The 17,398-nt window shown below is 43.8% G+C and overlaps 1 protein-coding gene across 1 annotated transcript in view; it reads right to left on the bottom strand.

The window, feature by feature from the left end:
- Positions 1 to 7,870: 7,870 nt before the first annotated feature.
- KCNH5 (potassium voltage-gated channel subfamily H member 5) overlaps positions 7,871 to 17,398 on the bottom strand; it is a 275,224-nt gene continuing 265,696 nt past the window's right edge. Inside the window, exon 11 of the mRNA XM_090034229.1 lies at positions 7,871 to 13,791. Within this exon, the coding sequence (XP_089890355.1) occupies positions 12,844 to 13,791 (948 nt within the window). The 3' untranslated portion in view covers positions 7,871 to 12,843. The remainder of the gene's footprint in view (positions 13,792 to 17,398) is intronic.

Genomic DNA, 17,398 nt, shown 5'->3' with positions numbered 1-17,398 from the left:
TGTGAAGGCTCATAATTATACCAAAAAATAAATAAATAAATTAGAATTTGTGGTCAAACAACATTTGATGCTACAATGGAAGGAGACCGTTATTAGTGCTGCAGGGACAACAGAGGACAAATTAGGAAAGGAGCACAGATTTTGTCTTGTGCTTTAAAAAAACCCAACCTATTCTTTTAGAATTGGGACAAGAAGCCAGCAATGCAAAATGAGCTGCAGTCTCAGATGACTTGCATGCCATCAGAGTCCATCGCTGGATGCTGAGTACCGCTGAACAGCTCATGCTCAATCAGAAAAGTGGGCCGTGCCGCTCTAATGCCCTGCGTGGGCCAGTGGTGGGTCATGCACATCTCCGCTCCTGAGGTGAGGCAGGTAGAGCCGCCACCAAACCAGCGACAGACAAGGGATGCAATGGCTCAGCTGAAGCCCGGTGCCTAAGAGAAATGGAAATGTTGACTGGAGCAAAGCCTAAGGATATGCCAGGGGAAACAGAGAGGACCACAGCACTAGGCCACGCAAGCTGAGGGTGAAGACTGTGGCCTACCTCACATAAAGTACAATTGACAGTGGAAATGAGTGGCCTGAGTCTACAAAGCAGGCAATAGACTGAACCCCAGGCTAGCGCTTCACCCCAGTGCTAATTACCCTACTAGACTGGTGATCAAAGGTTTGAGACCAGGTGATTCCTAAAGGTCCTAGACCTTAAATGCTGGAGGCTGCAAGTAGGAACAGGGGAAAAACCCTGGGTATGCCTGTTCAGTCTCCCTTTCAGCATCTGCTCTCTGCCACTGCATAACATAGGATACTGGGCAAGATGGCTCCGTGGTCTGACCCAGTAAATGGCAGTTCTTATGAGGGTTTCAGAGTGAGTTAGGATAGCACGTCTTGCCCCTACATTGTTATTGATAAGGAACTGCAGTGAGAACAGTAGCGATTTGCACTGTTATTCCTGATTTCATCTCAAGGACTGGAGGCCTGCCATACCTTGGGCACACGCTGAACGCCCAGGTACTAGAAATAAATATGCCAGCCAGTCATCCACATAAATGTGCTCTAGCCAGGAGTACTCTCAGTCACTACACATGCAAACAAGGCATGTGTCTTTGCAACTGCATCTTTGATAAATCTTGCTAACATGACCCACACATTTATTATCTACCCCTTATTGGGGAACACAAGGGTATAACTTAAACTGACAGCCCCAAGCAAATAGATACCATATGGTTATGTGCTTATTGTCAGTGTTGCAATGGCTTTTGATACCTTTTTCTTCAAGTCTGGCATCAAGTGCAGACTTCAGTTGATGCCTGCTGAAAGACTTATTTATATACTATTGTTTTAGAAGATGCCAGCTTTCTCTGGTGTTGAGTTGATATGTACCGCCTTCTAGAAATACACTTTATTCTGGCAATAGGCAACAGATTCCTTGTTACACTAAAACTAAAAACAGGCAATCAAGCAATAAGCATGCTTCATGTGGCATCCATCAGAAACTGTCAACTCTGAGTAGCCTAGTCATGCTGTCTGTCCATGTACTAATCCATGTGGTGTAATGCTATGTGCTTACATTTACACTAAGAGTAGATATGTTTTCCCTGCAGTCATTAGGCAGCACTTCCAGTGGCATCAGTGCCTAAGGACAGCCAAATTTAAAGGTCCCCTTCTCCAGCATCATATAAACATTGTATTGGTACCCTACCACTCAAATGGAAGATTCCACTAGTCTGTGAAACAAAGGCTGCAATAATTTTCAGATTAGTGGTAACATTTCCAAAAAGGCTGAGGTCCTTCTGAGCATCCACAGGAGCTCAAGTCCGAGTTTAAAAAATGGCCATAGGCACAAAGGAGCATATATCGCATTGCAGGTCAATGCAAATTATGCTCTGATGTTACTTAGGTGCATCTGAAATCTTACCATTGAGTTTTGATGTGCAAGAGCTAAATAAGCCGCTGGCTGTGTCTACATGAGATGCTGACTGTGCAGTAGCCCGTTACTACTGTGCAGTAGCATTGTGTGTCATGAAGTGTGACATGGCACTACTGTGTAGCAGTAATGAGCTACTGCGCACTCAGTGTCCCCAACAAGCCATTCAGGGATGCTATTGCACAGTAACTCCAGTTACTGCACAGTCATTAAGTACTTGTGTGCGCAATATCAAATGCTCAGTCAGCGTCTCGTGTAGACCTGGCCAATGAAACATCCTCTGCTCTCCAAATACCACCTGTTCCCTGTAATGGGCTACAACTGGTGAATTTTTAGGTGCCTTGATGATATCCTTTAAAAACTCTGGACACATAAATCAGGCCACTGACAAAAGTTACAACTTAAGTGGCTCCTCAGCAGACATACCAAATACAAAAATACACCTTTTCTCCAAACATCTTGCAAAATCAGGTGCTGAATAAAGAAAGAGCTCATCTGATCATTCTTTACATATCAGATTTTAGAAGCACTTTCTCTCTCTCTCTCTTTCTTCTGACCCAGATGGTAAGAACAATAGATTTTGATACTGGGCGGCGTGGCAGCGAAGCAAAAACTCAAGAACTTTGCAGTTGGGAATATGATTCCACTAGTATGCATTTGCAACTGCAGAAATTTTACAAATATTGGAATTGTATAGGGTGTATTAATTGTGCTGGCTGACTTCTGTCTACTTTGCATCATTTTATGCCTGACTTATTTGCAAAGCCTCTACTTTTCCCTTGATCGTCTAGATAAAATGTATTTACCGGACTCCTTTCTATTGACGGAACAGAAGCAAGTTGGTCTGAATGTTTCTTACACCGCACAGGTCTAGCCATGCAGCACTGCTGTGTTTTGAGAAAAATGCTTGCACTGATCCTGAACCCCTTTGGAAGAAACGTGTGGTTTCTCACTGTGAATCCCCCAATATCAGATTTTATTGTGTCATGTCTGAATTTGAGTACAAGCCATCATTTAACTTGTCTGAAAATCACCAAGCACTACTGCATATTGTATTGCTGCAGAATGTCTTCTTAATGACAGAGAAACAGCAAAGAAACCTTCAGTTACAGAACCAAAAATACCCCACCAAGCCCTCAAGACTATCGCATCTTTTCCTCAGTGAAATATTGACACCCTTTGAAGCCCCACTGCATTATTTCTCATGCCTATTTTCCTTTGCCTGAAGTGTCTTCATCTTTTCTTCTGACCCTTCCTTCCCTCTTCCCAGTTGTACAGAACTGCTCCATGCATCTCTGCAAGGAAGTGTTGCTAGACTGGGGGTTGGCAAGCTACAGCCAGCGGGCTGAACCTGGCCCACCAAACACACCATGCCTTGTTTACACAGCTTGCCGTTCGTAAGCTTTGCACGGGAGTGTGGGTTCTCTAACACCGGCTGCCTTTGGACTGAGCTCTGGTTTTACCCAGCTCCATGGCTCGACATAACTGCTGAGCTTAAGGTAGGTGCAGGGATCAGCTAAGGAAACTTTTTTTTGCTAGCCAGTGCAAATAGTCATTGGGTGACTAGCAGGAATGGAGCTATTATATCTGAAATCACTTTTAATTCAGGAACAATAGGGTCAACAGGTAGAGTGGGCCAAACCTACAGAGAATCCATCTCATGGGAAAATTGACAAACCATCTAAGGAAATGTCTAGCAGGCAGGGGTTTTTTTCCAAAGCCTTCTAGGAAAAGGCTTTCTTAGCTTGTCCTTACATTAGTTCTGAGGTTAATAAGGCCCTTTCTTTGATTACATGTAACCCATTAAACAGCACATCACAACCTCCATTTCTCCCTCAACCTCTAAAGTCCCCACTCTTCATGATTGCTTATGTTCAGCCTCGAGTTTTCTCTCTTTAACTTGCCCATCTGAGCTTCCTGCAGGGAGTCATGAATGCAGAAAAAAAAATATTTTTGCACAAAACTAGTTCTTTTCCCTGGCTTTACCCCCATCTTACAGATGGGGAAACTGAGACAGAAAAAAGTCACCTAATAAGCCAGTGACCAAATAAGAAGCCAGATGTCCCAAGTCTCAATCCAGTGCTCCATCAACCGCAGAACACTACATCAGAAACCTGTAAGAGAAAAAACAAACAACATTCCCCCAAAAGGTGGGTATATGATTAGTGCATCTCCACATTGTACCTGCCCCTACTCACAGCTCATCTGCTTCCCATCTTTTTTTTTTTGCTGTCACCGCTTGCTTTTATGTCTAATTTAGATTGGAAGCTTTTTCCAAGCCTGCTATACATCACACAAATAGAATAATAGAAAGCAAAGAATCATAGAAAAGTGGGGTTGGAAGAGATCTCAGGAGGTCACATCTAGTCCAACCCCCAGCTCAAAGCAGGACCAGCCCCAGCTAGATCATCCCAGCCAGGGCTTAGTCTACCCAGGTCTTAAAAACTTCCAAGGAAGGAGATGCCACCACCTCTCTGGGCAGGTTGTTCCAGTGCTTTACTACCCTCGTGAGAAAGTTCTTCCTGATATCGAACTTAAACTTCTTTTGCTGCAACTTGAGCCCATCGCTCCTTGTTCTGTCATCTGCCACCACTGAGAACGGTCCAGCTCCATTGTCTTTAAAACCAGCCTTCAGGTAGTTGAAGGCTGCTATGAAATCCCCGCTTCGCTTTTCTCTTCTCCAGACTAATCAGCCCATTTCCCTTAGACTCTCCTCAGAAGTCATGTTCCCCAGCTCCTAGCCTTTTTCATTGCCCTCTGCTGGACTGTCTTTAATTTGTTCACATCTTTTCTGTAGTGGGGGGCCCCAAAGCTGGACACAGTACTCCAGATGTGCCCTCACCAGTGCCAGATGGAGGGGAAAATTCACTTCCTTCAATCTGCTAGTAACACTCCTACTAATGCAGCCCAGTACGCGGTAAGCCTTCTTTGCAACAAGGGCACACTGTCGGCTCATATCCAGCTTATTGTCCACTGTGACCCCCAGGTCCTTTTCTGCAGAGCTGCTGCTTAACCAGTTGGTCCCCAGCCTGTACCGTGTATGGGACTATTCTGTCCTAAGTGCAGGACTTTGCACTTGTCCTTATCAAACCTCATGTGATTTCTTTTGGTCCAATTCTCCAACTTGTTGAGGTCTTTCTCAATCCTGGCCCTACCCTCCAGCATATCTGGTACTTCCCTCCTCCCCGCACATGATGTCATCAGCAAAGTTGTTGAGGATGCACTCCATCCATCTGTCAGATCGTTGATGAAGATATTGAACAAAATTGGCCCCAAGATCAACCCCTGGGGCACTCCATTTCATACCAGCTGACAACTAGACATCGAGCCATTGATTACTACACCCTTTGAGCCCAATGATCCATCCAGTTTTGTATCCACCTTACAATCCAACTCACACTTCCTTAGTTTGCTTGCAAGAATGTTGTGAGAGACTGTATCAAAAGCCTTGCTAAACTCAGGGACATTTCTGGTGTCACTGAAATTAGGCACAGCAGTGGTAACAATGGGTCCGTGTGGATCCTCATAGGCTTAGGGGCCTAAAATTTAAAACAAATGTGCTAGGAGAAATAGGTAACTAGTGGACCTACATGGGCACTGAGTTGCCTTCGATCAGCTGATCATTAAAGGCCAGGAGTTTGAAGCCTAATTATCTGTGGCTCTGGATCTAAGTCATGTAGGAGGCTAAGGCTCTGTCTACAGACAAGAATGGTATCATTTTGGCTATGTCAACACCAGAACGGGCATATTCTGTAGCAATATAAGGCAGCTTGTAGTGATATAATGGCATTCACGCTAGAAGTTGTACTGGTATAACTTTATCTGTAAAGAACCACATGCCTTGTGGATACTGTTCTACTTGCTCTGTGTGTAGCTCAGACTTCAGTCCCATTTTCATAATTGCCTGGCACTTGGGAGTCTTAGTCTGCCTGAAATTCAGTGAGATGTAGACAATTTTGAGCATGTTACCCCTGAAGGGCATGCCGACTTTACAGAAAAAGAAAGTTCAGTTATACCATTGGGTGAATAAGCACTGTCCACTTATGCCCACTCAATGCACCTCAATAGCACAAATTAGTTGGTGAGGATATGTCCCAAATTGCTCCTCTGGGAACTCCCAAACCTGCTGGGAAAATCAGTGTCATAGAGGACCCCCCGCCCCCAAAGGGATCCTCACTGCTTCATTGCCAGGACTGATGCATGTACAGCAGGAACAAGTGGGTGGAGTTTATTCCTTTGGCATAACTGAGCTTGCTGGCACCACCATGTAGTCTCTAACTCTGAGTCATGTGCAGAGCTCCACCAAAATCTGATTAAGTGTCTTTACTTTGGGCTACTCAAGCACTTGAACGCTTGCATTGCCTGAGTATACACACCACATATGTGCTCGACTGTCCCACCACAATATGCAAGGTCTCCCCCCGCCCTTTTTTTTTTTACCATTGCAACTGGCCCAGTGGCAGTGGTTTCATTTTGTCTCTCATGCCTTTGTCTCCAAGCTAACTTTTGGATCAGTTGCCATCAATAAAATCATCCTCAATTAAAAGAACTTACTGGTTTTCTGCTAGAAATGACACGGAATCTTTCATTTCTTATTAGGTGCGCTACCATATTCTGCTTTAAGAACTGTGCCAGATTATGAAACCTGTTTAAATGGTTTTTAGAAAGTAGAGATTTTGTTTCTTTGTACCCCAAAATAAACTAGACACACCTGGAGGAAATTCAGAAGTTGGCTCTTAAATTCAAGTCAATCAGTCAGCATGAGCAGACCCTCTCTTCTCCTCACCCATGCTATGGGGCTCACTTATACCAGTGGAATTCATTGAAGGAACAGGGACATTTGGTGGATATTATATAGACAAATGTGTTTTCCTATCTTGAATTCCCTGAGAAAAAAGTGTCAGGGTCTTTTTAGGAGCGCCAAGAAAAATGCATACTACCTTTTACAGTCCTTAAAGGTACTAAATACTCTGCACTCCCAGTGAAGTTAATGGGAGAAGAGGGTCCTCGTGCCCTTGCAGAACTGGAGCCCTATGAGGAGCCCAGCATCCCCATGTGTCAAGCCTTTTATAGGAAGAAGGTTGGCACTAAGATTACACAGTGCTATAGATTAGTTCACGCATCTTACAGCAGAATATTTATTTAGTCAAAAGATTAAAAAGTTATAATTTCTTCTCTGAAGGGTAACTAAAAAATGGCATTGTGGGAAGACCTGGTTATTTTTTTTGTCGGTGTTGAAATGCCTTTCTACCAGATGATGCCATTTTTACAAAACTGTTGGGTTTTTTTCAAAATCATATCCATTCCCACAAGATTTTGCTTAAGAAAAAACCAAAATGTGTCAAAACGTCCCATTTTGACATTTTTGAGAAGGAATGTTCCATTGTAGTGTTCCAAAATGACTTTGCTGCAAAATTTATTTTACATAAATTGTTTGAAAAATAGTCCAGATCAAAGCAAAATATTTCAATCAACCTGAAGCAGTCTTTTTCCTGCGTTTCCCTTCCACAAACTTTGACATCTGTTTGACATCCCAAAACTTTTCAGAGACAGAACATTGGTTTTCTGACCAGCTTTACTCATGAGGTTTCTTATTTATTGCATCTCAGTGGCTTTCAGCACTTGGCTTATTAAGTGACGCAGTGTTATTTTTGCAACTTTCAGCTCAGCATATTCAGCCTGGGATCTGAAAGTTATGCTGTGTTCTCTGATTCAAGCATTACCACCAAAACTCAGACTTCTGCAAGCCAAAGGCAACCTTCATTGAGACCTGGGTAACATGGTTGTTTTCCATGTAGTTGAAGCTAATGGATGCATTTGTACTTGTAGCTGGAACTAGATTCTCTCAGTGAACCTGAAGGGAGTCCAGTGCACACGTTCATGGCCGACCCTGCACCATTCAAGCCAATGGGAATTTTGCCATTGACTTCAATAAGAGGAGGATCAAGTCCTTACAGGTATGTTGACTCTGCAAAATCTACAAGGCTGATAGGAAGAAAAGATAGTAAAAGTTTATTTATTTGTCTCCAAAATAATCAGTTATACTCTAATCCCGAACCCTCAGTTAAAAAAAAAAATTCTTACAAATTTACAAATAAGAAATCAGTATAATCAGGGATATGTCATGACCAAGTCTTTACTGGGTTAATTACTCAAAGTTTTTGAGCTATTACCATGATGTGATATTATACTTCTATTCAGACCATCTCTCTCTCTCTCTATATATATATCTATATATATAATATTATGCAAAAATATTATTCAAGGTATTTCATTTACTTTGGAAAGTGCTTTCTTTTCTGTATACTCTTTATTTCTATTGGTATCTTATCCAGAAAGATAAAATCCACTTATGTGTTTGTAAAGCGCTTTGAATATGTAAAGCGCAAGGAAAGTGCTAAGAATTATAGCTATTACTCGTCTGCAGCATGAACATATGTACATTTATACAGCTTTCAAAAAAGAATCTTAAAGCATGCAGCTGAGTGTTCCCCAAAATGGGATATGAACTACTTGAGTGCTGATTTAGGCAAAACAGACTTTTTTTTTTGTTTATTTGTTTAATTATTGCACGTATTAACGTAGGTGTTCACTTTTAGGCGAGTTTGAATTAGATTGTTATATTTCAGCAAATACTGCCCTACTTGAAAAACGAGACTGATATTTACAATGTTCACTGAACTCATGCTTCTCTACCAAAAAAGATATATACTCTCTTCAGCTGCACAGCCAACCACATCATGCAAACATAGGAAGGAAGGGGCTGGAAAGCAAAACAAATGATCCCATAGCTACTCCATGAAACAACATGTAATGCTCTGTCATTTTAAAGTAAAGGCAAAGCACTTAAAAATATATTAGCCTAATTTTCAGAACTGTAGCCATAAGGGTTGCATCTGCAAAATGTGCCTTCAAACACCCTTGTGCTGGCAAATAAACAAAGGCCGATATAGCTATTTTGCATGCTCCAGTTACCATTTTGCAAGAACAGCCATTGTACCCCTATTGAAAATTTGGCCCTGTAAATACTGTCTTTTACAGGTTTGAACTAATACAATGGATCTTCGCAATGAATGACTTGGGAACATTGTAGAGAAAGATTAGCAGGCACAAATATTGACACTCAGCCTAGAAACACTTTGCTTTGTGAACTTGCTATTTCATAGGATGCATAGCTTTTGCCCAATATGCATTTTTAGCCAGTAGCGGTGTACCTGAACAGTAATTGATACTGCTGGCTCGAATAATTTTCAAGGTTGGATTAGTTTCGTTACATGTTCTCTCATTGTAAAGTGGCATGAAGTTCTACCTAATTTGTGACTTCTAAAAAAACCCCATGAAAAAACAAAACAAACAAAAAACCCCCTTAGCATGCCATGCAGTTCTACTTTGCATTAGTATCAGCTATAGAGAAAGAACTAAATCCCCCCACAGAAGGCAAAGGAATTCACAGTTAAGGCTAATGTTTTTTAACTAACTTATCCTGTTATGCCTATTGTATGTGCTGCAGCATAACTCGGAGGCATATTCCATGCATTCATGGAATTAGCTGCTAATAGCAATGAATCAAAATCCAGTCCCCAGCAAGTAATGGGGAGGTTGTATAAAGAGAGCAGGGGAAGAATCCTCTTTTTCGGGCTAATTCTGCAGCTTTGGATCTGCAGTCGCCTCTACCCCAACAGCTCCCAAGCTTTTTGAGCGGTTGAGCCCACCTCTGGACTGGTGACTCCACTTTCAGTTGGCTCACAACTTTGGTGTGAGCCCATGTGCTATAAACTGAATTGCTGTGGGACTAAAAACCCCACTCTGACGACCCTTCCTTTAGGAACTGTTGCCCCACATCCAGTGGGGCAAGGAGCACTTGGGAAGTAGCCAGCAATCAGGCTTTTCCCACTCCGTCCTCTGTGCTGAAGTTCAGCCACCCGCCCCTTCCCTCTCCCCTGAGCTGAGCATGGGGTATATACATGGCACCCTGACCCCTGGAATCGCCAGTCATTCCTACACAGCAAAACCACGTTGGCTCAACTGCACTCAGGAATGGGGAGATGAAGTTGCACCATAACCGATGGGATGCCAGGTGAGATCAAACACAGTCAATCTCTTGACACTTGTAACAGCTAGGCACATTGTCGATGGATACAGGAAAATCAGTTGCTGCATGTCAGAGACTGAAGCCAGACATCGGGTTTAAAAGCCTGGTGCTTCAATTGTACCAACAATATTTGTGCTTGTGCCAGATGCCGGAATAAATGCCACGCTTCCTCAAAAGTGGACTTTCTAGTGGCCTTATGCCCGGCCTCTATTTGCAAGTGCAACTTGTCTCTGCAAAATGAGCGGTGAGTGCTTGGGCCTCCAAGCTACCTGCCTTGGACCTGCAGCTGAACGGCCAAGGCAAAAGAGAGCGGCAAATGTTTGCCAATGCAAGCCAAAGCCCCCAGAAAGCAAGGGTGAAATGGGCAAAAGAGCTGGGCAGCTCGGACAGCATCCAAAATAAATTGTCGCTTCTTTCTTGCCCCATCATTCGGATCTGGTTCCCCATCTCCCTTCTCCATGAATTCCCTGGAATAGGGGATTTGATGGGAAAAGAAAAAGCAAAGATAAGAAAAATGTGTCTTAAAAGCCCACAGGGATTGACGCAACAGATGCAAGGACCTCTTTGGGTCCGTGATGCTCTTTTGTGGAATTACCCAGTTCTTATGTGAAGAGCCCGGCATACCACACTTCATGCTTCCAACGTGGTAAAATGCGTAATTTGCAAGAGAGTTTTTTTGAAGTTACCTAATACAAAGCAATGGCTCTGCTGGTTGGTTTGATAAGGATGCCGCATAATCATAAAAATGAATGTTATTCACCTGGCTGATTAAAACAGCTTCCTTTCTACTACAGGCACTTTCTAAAAAGTGGGATTGTGACACGAAAGGTCATAAAAGCACAATGCGGAAACCCTTCCCTGATGGAGTCATTATGGTGTATTGTGTCAGTCTAGTCCAGGGGTGGGCAAAATGTGGTCCAGTGGCCAGATGTGGGTTGCCAGACCATTCTATCTGGCCTGCGGGGCCCCTAAAAAATTTAGAGAATTAGTATTTATCTGTCCTGGGCTGCCTGTCATGCGGCCCTCGATGGCTTGCCAAAACTCAGTAAGTGGCCCTCCGCCCAAAATAATTGCCCGCCCTCGGTCTAGTCCAGCAAGAGCATCTGTTCTCAAGTGTCTAAGGGCAGTTCTGATGGGCACAAGAGGGGGGGGAGGCTCTGTAAAGGAGCAATATCTGCAGCTGGTGTAAATTAGTGTAGCTCCATTAGAGATAATAGCGCACTGCCTATTATTGCTAGGCCCAAGCAGATCTAGAAGTCTTGTGAGTAGGAGAGAGGGCTTATTTGCAAACCGCATAGGCAGGCAGAGTAGAGTTCACCTGGGCTGTAAAGAGCCAAGACAAGACCCCTCCTGACTATAGCCCTGCTCTCACACTGACAGCGGACAAGGATGGTGCTGGAGGTTAAGCAATCAGCTGTGTGGCAGATGGGGCGAAGAGGGTGCCAAGAGGAGTAAGCTAGGAGAGAGAATGCAGGATCCGTATTAACACAGATCTAATGGCCCCAGTACACTTTGCAACTGGTGGTGTGGGGGACCACAGCTGTATCCCTGAAGCCTGACCGAAAATTCACTGAAAGAGTCCCATAGTTCAAAATCATTTGCAGTAGGCATTAAGACTGGATTTCACCTGCCCCACCCACAGCCCGATCACCCAGGCTCTATGCAGGTGGAGCAACCTCTTAACAAATATATCACCTGATCATTTTTCTCTCTACTGGAAATGTCAGAGTTATAAACATCCTAGGAAAAGTGCGAAAAATCCCTTGCAATCATTTAACTTTAGGCTTTGAAAACCACTTGTGCAGCTCACGAGGAGCTGAGCTAAGATTTCACTTTCTCTTGCTGAGAAGTTGTGTAAAAAGCCTCAGCCAGGAGCAATTTTGGGGGGAGCTACCATAAACCCCTGAAAAATTGGGGTTTATAACAAAGACACTGACGGACTCAGACACCGCAGCTGAGTGTAACTACCCGAATCTACGTAATTATTATTCTAAGAGTTAAGTATGAATGGCGTTGATAAAAGGAGGCTTTCAAGAAAGAGTTCATTTCCCCCAAAATATACAGGGACTACATGTGAGGTGTTTTGTTTCATTTCTTTTTACATAAATATTCATTATTATTGTCCCTTAAATATAACATTAAAGAGCAGGAGGGTAGTTGGGATGAAATGCAGTGCATGCAGAATACCCACCAAAATAAATTCTCACAGTCTAGACTATCACCTGATGCTGGTTAAAAATACCATCCCTTTAAACTCAGATGAATCCTCCCCTTTAATGGGAGAAAAATCTATCATAAATATACATGATATCATAATGAAACAACACCTGGAAATAAGTCTAATTGAAGAGCGAACACGTCTTCCACTGGATGTTACTCTATTGTTTAACTCTGCAGAAAGGACAAATAAGAAGGGAAAAAAAGTTCAGTTCACCCAGCCTGAGAGCAAAACTGTCATGGCAATATTGGCAGGTTGGACCCTGATTCTTTAAATAGTACATTGCCTTGGTTAAAGAAAGGTCATCCTTTTATTACATAATAGAGGTTATAAATAAATGTAAAGTGTGCATGCAGTCAACTGCATATTATACAAGCAATATCTATGTTAATAATTGTTTTCTTTGGCAGGCCAGAATCCAGCTGGACATGCAATATTTACATATCAAAATCCTTGTTGTGTTCAAGTCATATTGGATGCACGTGAAAATATATATGTATGTATATTTACTGTACACACACACGCACATACACACACACATATATATGTATAAGGGTATATATACACTCCTGCATATATACTGTATACATATATACACATAGGTATATGTTATAAGTGGATTTCATCTTTTTCTGATTCTGGTGATTCAGGCCTCGACACACTAAAAATATCCTGACAGGGTATTTGCGGAGGGAGCTCGGGTGATAAATGGAACTTGGGGGAAGAGCTTCGGGACACGCTCTTTTCGGACAGTATTTTTAAAATCTCTGCCACCTGTTTCTCAAGGGCAGCCATCCTGCTGCTTAGCAGCTGGATATCTTCTTTGAGTTCGTGTTTGACTTCCTGGAGTGTGGTTTGTAAGGCCTGCTCAGGAATGGGGTAAAAGGGGTGTTTTGCATCAGCTTGAATAGGGCTGTGTTCCAGAGGGCTGCGAGTTTCACCAGCTTTATCCAAACGAAGGTCACTTTTAGTGATTCCGCTGTCACAAGAGTCTGTTTTCCTCAGGGGGTTTTTCGTCACCCCGTTCTCTGAGTCATTGCTCTTGGGGTCCTCGGACAATAACCCCATCGACTCAGCCTTTGTGACGTTATTCCAGTCTTCCTTTTTCTCCTCGTGGGTTCCCATATTGTTCTTTAGTCGGAGCCACCCTTTCCCGTTCCCATTTTTCATCCTCATGGGACTGTTCACTTTGAGACATTTTTGGTCACCGTTGCCATTTGGCTTGAGCTCCATTGCATCCCGGTTGTTCTGCTTAACCGCCTCGCTGGTTTTCACGTACGTCAGGGATGTCTGGATGGGTGTGATCTGAGACACCGTGACCACGCTGGTGCCAGTGATGGCAGCCCCATTCTGCATGGCGCGGCTCTCCACTTGGAGCTGGTTCCTCTCTGTATCCATGTGCGTTGAGCCTTGGTTCCGCATTTCCTTCTGCTGCTTGAACTTCTGGAAGAGCTTTCTCACAGGGTGGTCCACAGGGATGCTCAGTGTCACTTCGTTCTTCTGGCGTAGGCGCTCCTCTTCTTCCTTCTTGACGTCACTGATTTTCCGGAAGATAATCTGTGGGGGATAAATCCAAACAGGGTGAGAATCCCATGGATTTTTCATACAAATATAGAGGTAATTTAACTAGAAAGGGCCCCGTTCAGAAATAAAGCCCCACCGTCTTCCCTCCCTCCTGGTGTCCATCAATGAATTCAAATGCAGTCAGTCAAAACCATAATAATGTTTGGAGAAGAAAGTGAACAAAACCCTCAAATGATTACAGCACTCTGAGACAGATATGCGCATTACTTATGACACATCAATACTTGCACACTCCCTACCTTTTGTGCACCTCAAAAAGAAACAACAGTTCAAAGGAGACTAAAATACTGTATCATTAATCCAGCATTCATCTCATTTTTCACGGATTTGCAAATCCAAATCTTATAAACTGTGTTACTGGTATTTATTAATAGCTTTGAATCAGCTCCCAGGAGCTTCAGTAAGGGCCCCACTGCACAATCATATAGCAAGAGCAAAATTTACCAAAAAGCTTATGGTTTAATACAGCAACCTCTCCAAACTTAAGCACCATAGAAGAATGAGAGTAACAGAGAGGGGAACGTGTGATTAAAGAGACCTACATCCAATTATGGACGATACCAAATCATTCAAAACTGTGAAGTCCTTTTGAGTATCCCGCTACTGTGTGTCCCAATATCATATCAAGAGGGTTTTGGGGTTTTTTTAAGCAATGTGATCTAAAGCTCAAGCTCAGGAACTGGTTTGGCAATAAACACATGACATCATTCCCTGCCCAACTAGTCTGCATTGGTGGTTTTATGAGAAAACAGGATATGTACAGACAGAGTTAAATAGAAGGTTCACTAGAAGTAGCATTTGGATACACAGATAATGGGCAAGCCCGGAGAAACTGGGAGGTAGATGAACGCAGCTGGAAGCAAAAAATCAAGGATATCATGAAACAACGAGGGTCAAGGAAATGTGACACTAGAAAGAGGCTTAGTCACAGGAGTCTCAGACAGAGACACAAATGGGATGTATCTAGTAGGGCTGTGAGAAGCTTTGGGTACTGATTCCATTCGGAGGAGATTCAGCTGAGTCTCCAAATCTGAATCGAATCAGGGGACCAATTAAAAGTTTATTAAAAGGTCTGAATCAATTCAAAGCTCTGAATCAGGGAGCTGCAGCCAAGTCTGAGCTGGTACGTACTAGGGGAGGGGGAGAGTACCGAGCTGGGGGAGAGGACCATGGAGGGACCCCTGCAGCCCCCCACAACCTCCACCTGCTCGCCCAGTCCCTCCCATGGCTGCCCCCACCCACCCCAGCTCGGCACTTTACAAAAGAGCCCCAGCTCACCAGCTGCTGCTGGGTGGGGGGGCGATCCCTGCTGCCCCCCACTGTGTAGGGGGCTCTGCATGAGCCTCCCAACCCCCTCCCCTGCTCCCCCAGCCCCCTCACGGGTGCCCTACCTGGGCCAGCTCTAGCTCTTTAAGAATAAAAACCCCAAGAAAAGCTCTGGGACTCACTGCTCCTGTGGCAGATTTGTGGCTTGGGGGGGCCCATGCAGAGCCCCCCCATGTGGCATGGGGCAGTGGGGGGCAGTGGGGTTCACCCCCGCTGGCAGGAGCAGTGAGTCTGGGGGTTTTTTTGCTTTTTTTTTCTTAAAAGGTCTGGAGCTGGCACAAGTGGGCACCCATGTGTGGGGGCTGGGAGTGAGAAGTGTGTTCAGGGGGGCTTGTGCAGAGACTCCCATGCAGCGTGGGGCAGTGGGGGGCAGCAGGAATCACGCCTCCCCCCCCTCCTGGCAGCACCTGGTGATCCGGGTTTTTTTTTTTTTTTTTTTAACAAGTGCTGGGAGCTGGGGCAGGGGTGGGCAGCCATGGTCTGGCTGATTCAGAGATTTGGAGATTCAGCAGCAGCCGAATTGCCGAATCAGATTTGGCCGAATGGAATCGGGACAGTGATTTGAATCACTGAATCAAATCACTGTCCCCTGAATCCGTTGAATCCAAAGCGAATACTAGCCGCTTCGCGAAGGCCTAGTATCTAGACAGATCAAGCTGCAAACTTGCAGAATGGTAGGCAGTGCAGGATGGTATAGATAAAAATGTACTGCCTTTGTAAGATGATTGAGGAGCTGCAGCTCTCACAGGCAGCGAACTGAACAAATGCCAGCAAGGCTACAACCCAGGGCCAAAGGGAACACTTAAAAGGGTGCTGGGTTTTAGTATTTCAACCTTCATGGCAAGATGCCACAAAAAAACCCTTTCTGTTTCATAGTCTCATGTTAAGATCCTTCATTTGAAGGTTGCTGCTCTGCTCTAGAGAAATCACATTTTCATTAGTTTGGGGTTCTTCAGTTTCTTGAATGAGCCAGGACATGAAAACATCCTTACACTATCACCCAGCGTATTAATGATGGAAGCAGAAAATGCCGCAATGAGATGATCTGGCTCCAGATCCATTTTAAAATGAGGGAGCATACAGTAGATCTGCTACTTCACAAAATAAAACTCAGTCCCTTTTTTGTAGCTCCATTAAAACACAATCTGATTCTCAGTTGCATTAATAAGGAGAACAATAAGAAGCAAACACCTTTTTTTTTCCCTTTGGAAAATATGAACACAAGATTGTGTAATTTGTTACTGGGGATGATCAGATACACGCAGGACTTCAAGTAGCCATACTCATATATTATAAAATGCATATTTCCCAGATCTATTTGTTTATGCAAACATCTATTTCTTTTCAAGCCTCACATAAAATAGAGGCTTAGAAGATAGAAAGCCAAATGTACTGGCTTCAGTGGAGTTACACAAGGGATGAATTTAACTTACAGAGTTAATTTGAAATCAACTCAGACATCAAAGCTGCCTTACCTTCATTACAAACCTTTCAAATACAGTGAATATATTCTTGTGGGCTGCTAGTGGATACAGCTACTTGCAATAATTTGGAAAGCTAACATGTTTATTAGAAGGCCAGTGAAAAAGGCATGGAAACATGGAAGATGCTTGCATCTGGCTCCCCTGACCTAGATACCGCTTTGTACATCTTCATTTAGCAGCTATACCCTTCATTAGCGTCTGCCCTCATGTCGCTGCTCTACCTCTATCATGAGAGCCGCAGGGGACAGCAAATAAGTTTAACAGAATCTGCCCTCAGTTTAAAGAGGGAAGTAATTACCTTTAATTGAAGCCACAGTCTCTAAATGAAGATCTAGAGGTTGTTTCTTTTCCAAAGTGGGGTCCCTCTACCAAGCTGAGCACACAGACGTTTTCCTGCCCACAGAGCAATGAAAACACATGGTTGTGCAGCAAGGAATGAGGACTGCTGAGCAAAGTATTCAACAGGTGCCTCCCAGTGAGCCTAGAGGGTTGTGTAGAGTGGAGACGGTGTCTTGGGCAGAGGTACTCTTTCCTGGGACTTGCTCATGGCCACTGGGGATGAGCAATCAGCTCTGTCCATTATCCTCCCAGGTGTGCTGCCTCCGCTGTGTGTTGGTGTGGAGGGATGACCTCATTTGGTTTGTCCTGCTAACCTTTCAAGCAATTTGCTCCATAGGAATGAACAATCCCTGAGTATTATGGGCAGAGCTGCTACGCAAAAGACTTTTCTGCGCTCCCTTCCTGTGTTATATATTACTGGATATGGGTTC

The sequence above is a fragment of the Crocodylus siamensis genome, chromosome 2, assembly GCF_052110815.1.
Source record: "Crocodylus siamensis isolate JL-2025a chromosome 2, ASM5211081v1, whole genome shotgun sequence".
In the NCBI taxonomy this organism is placed as follows: Eukaryota; Metazoa; Chordata; order Crocodylia; family Crocodylidae; genus Crocodylus; species Crocodylus siamensis.
The sequence above is the reverse complement of the archived record's forward strand: the minus strand, read 5'-3'. Positions and strand labels throughout refer to the sequence as shown.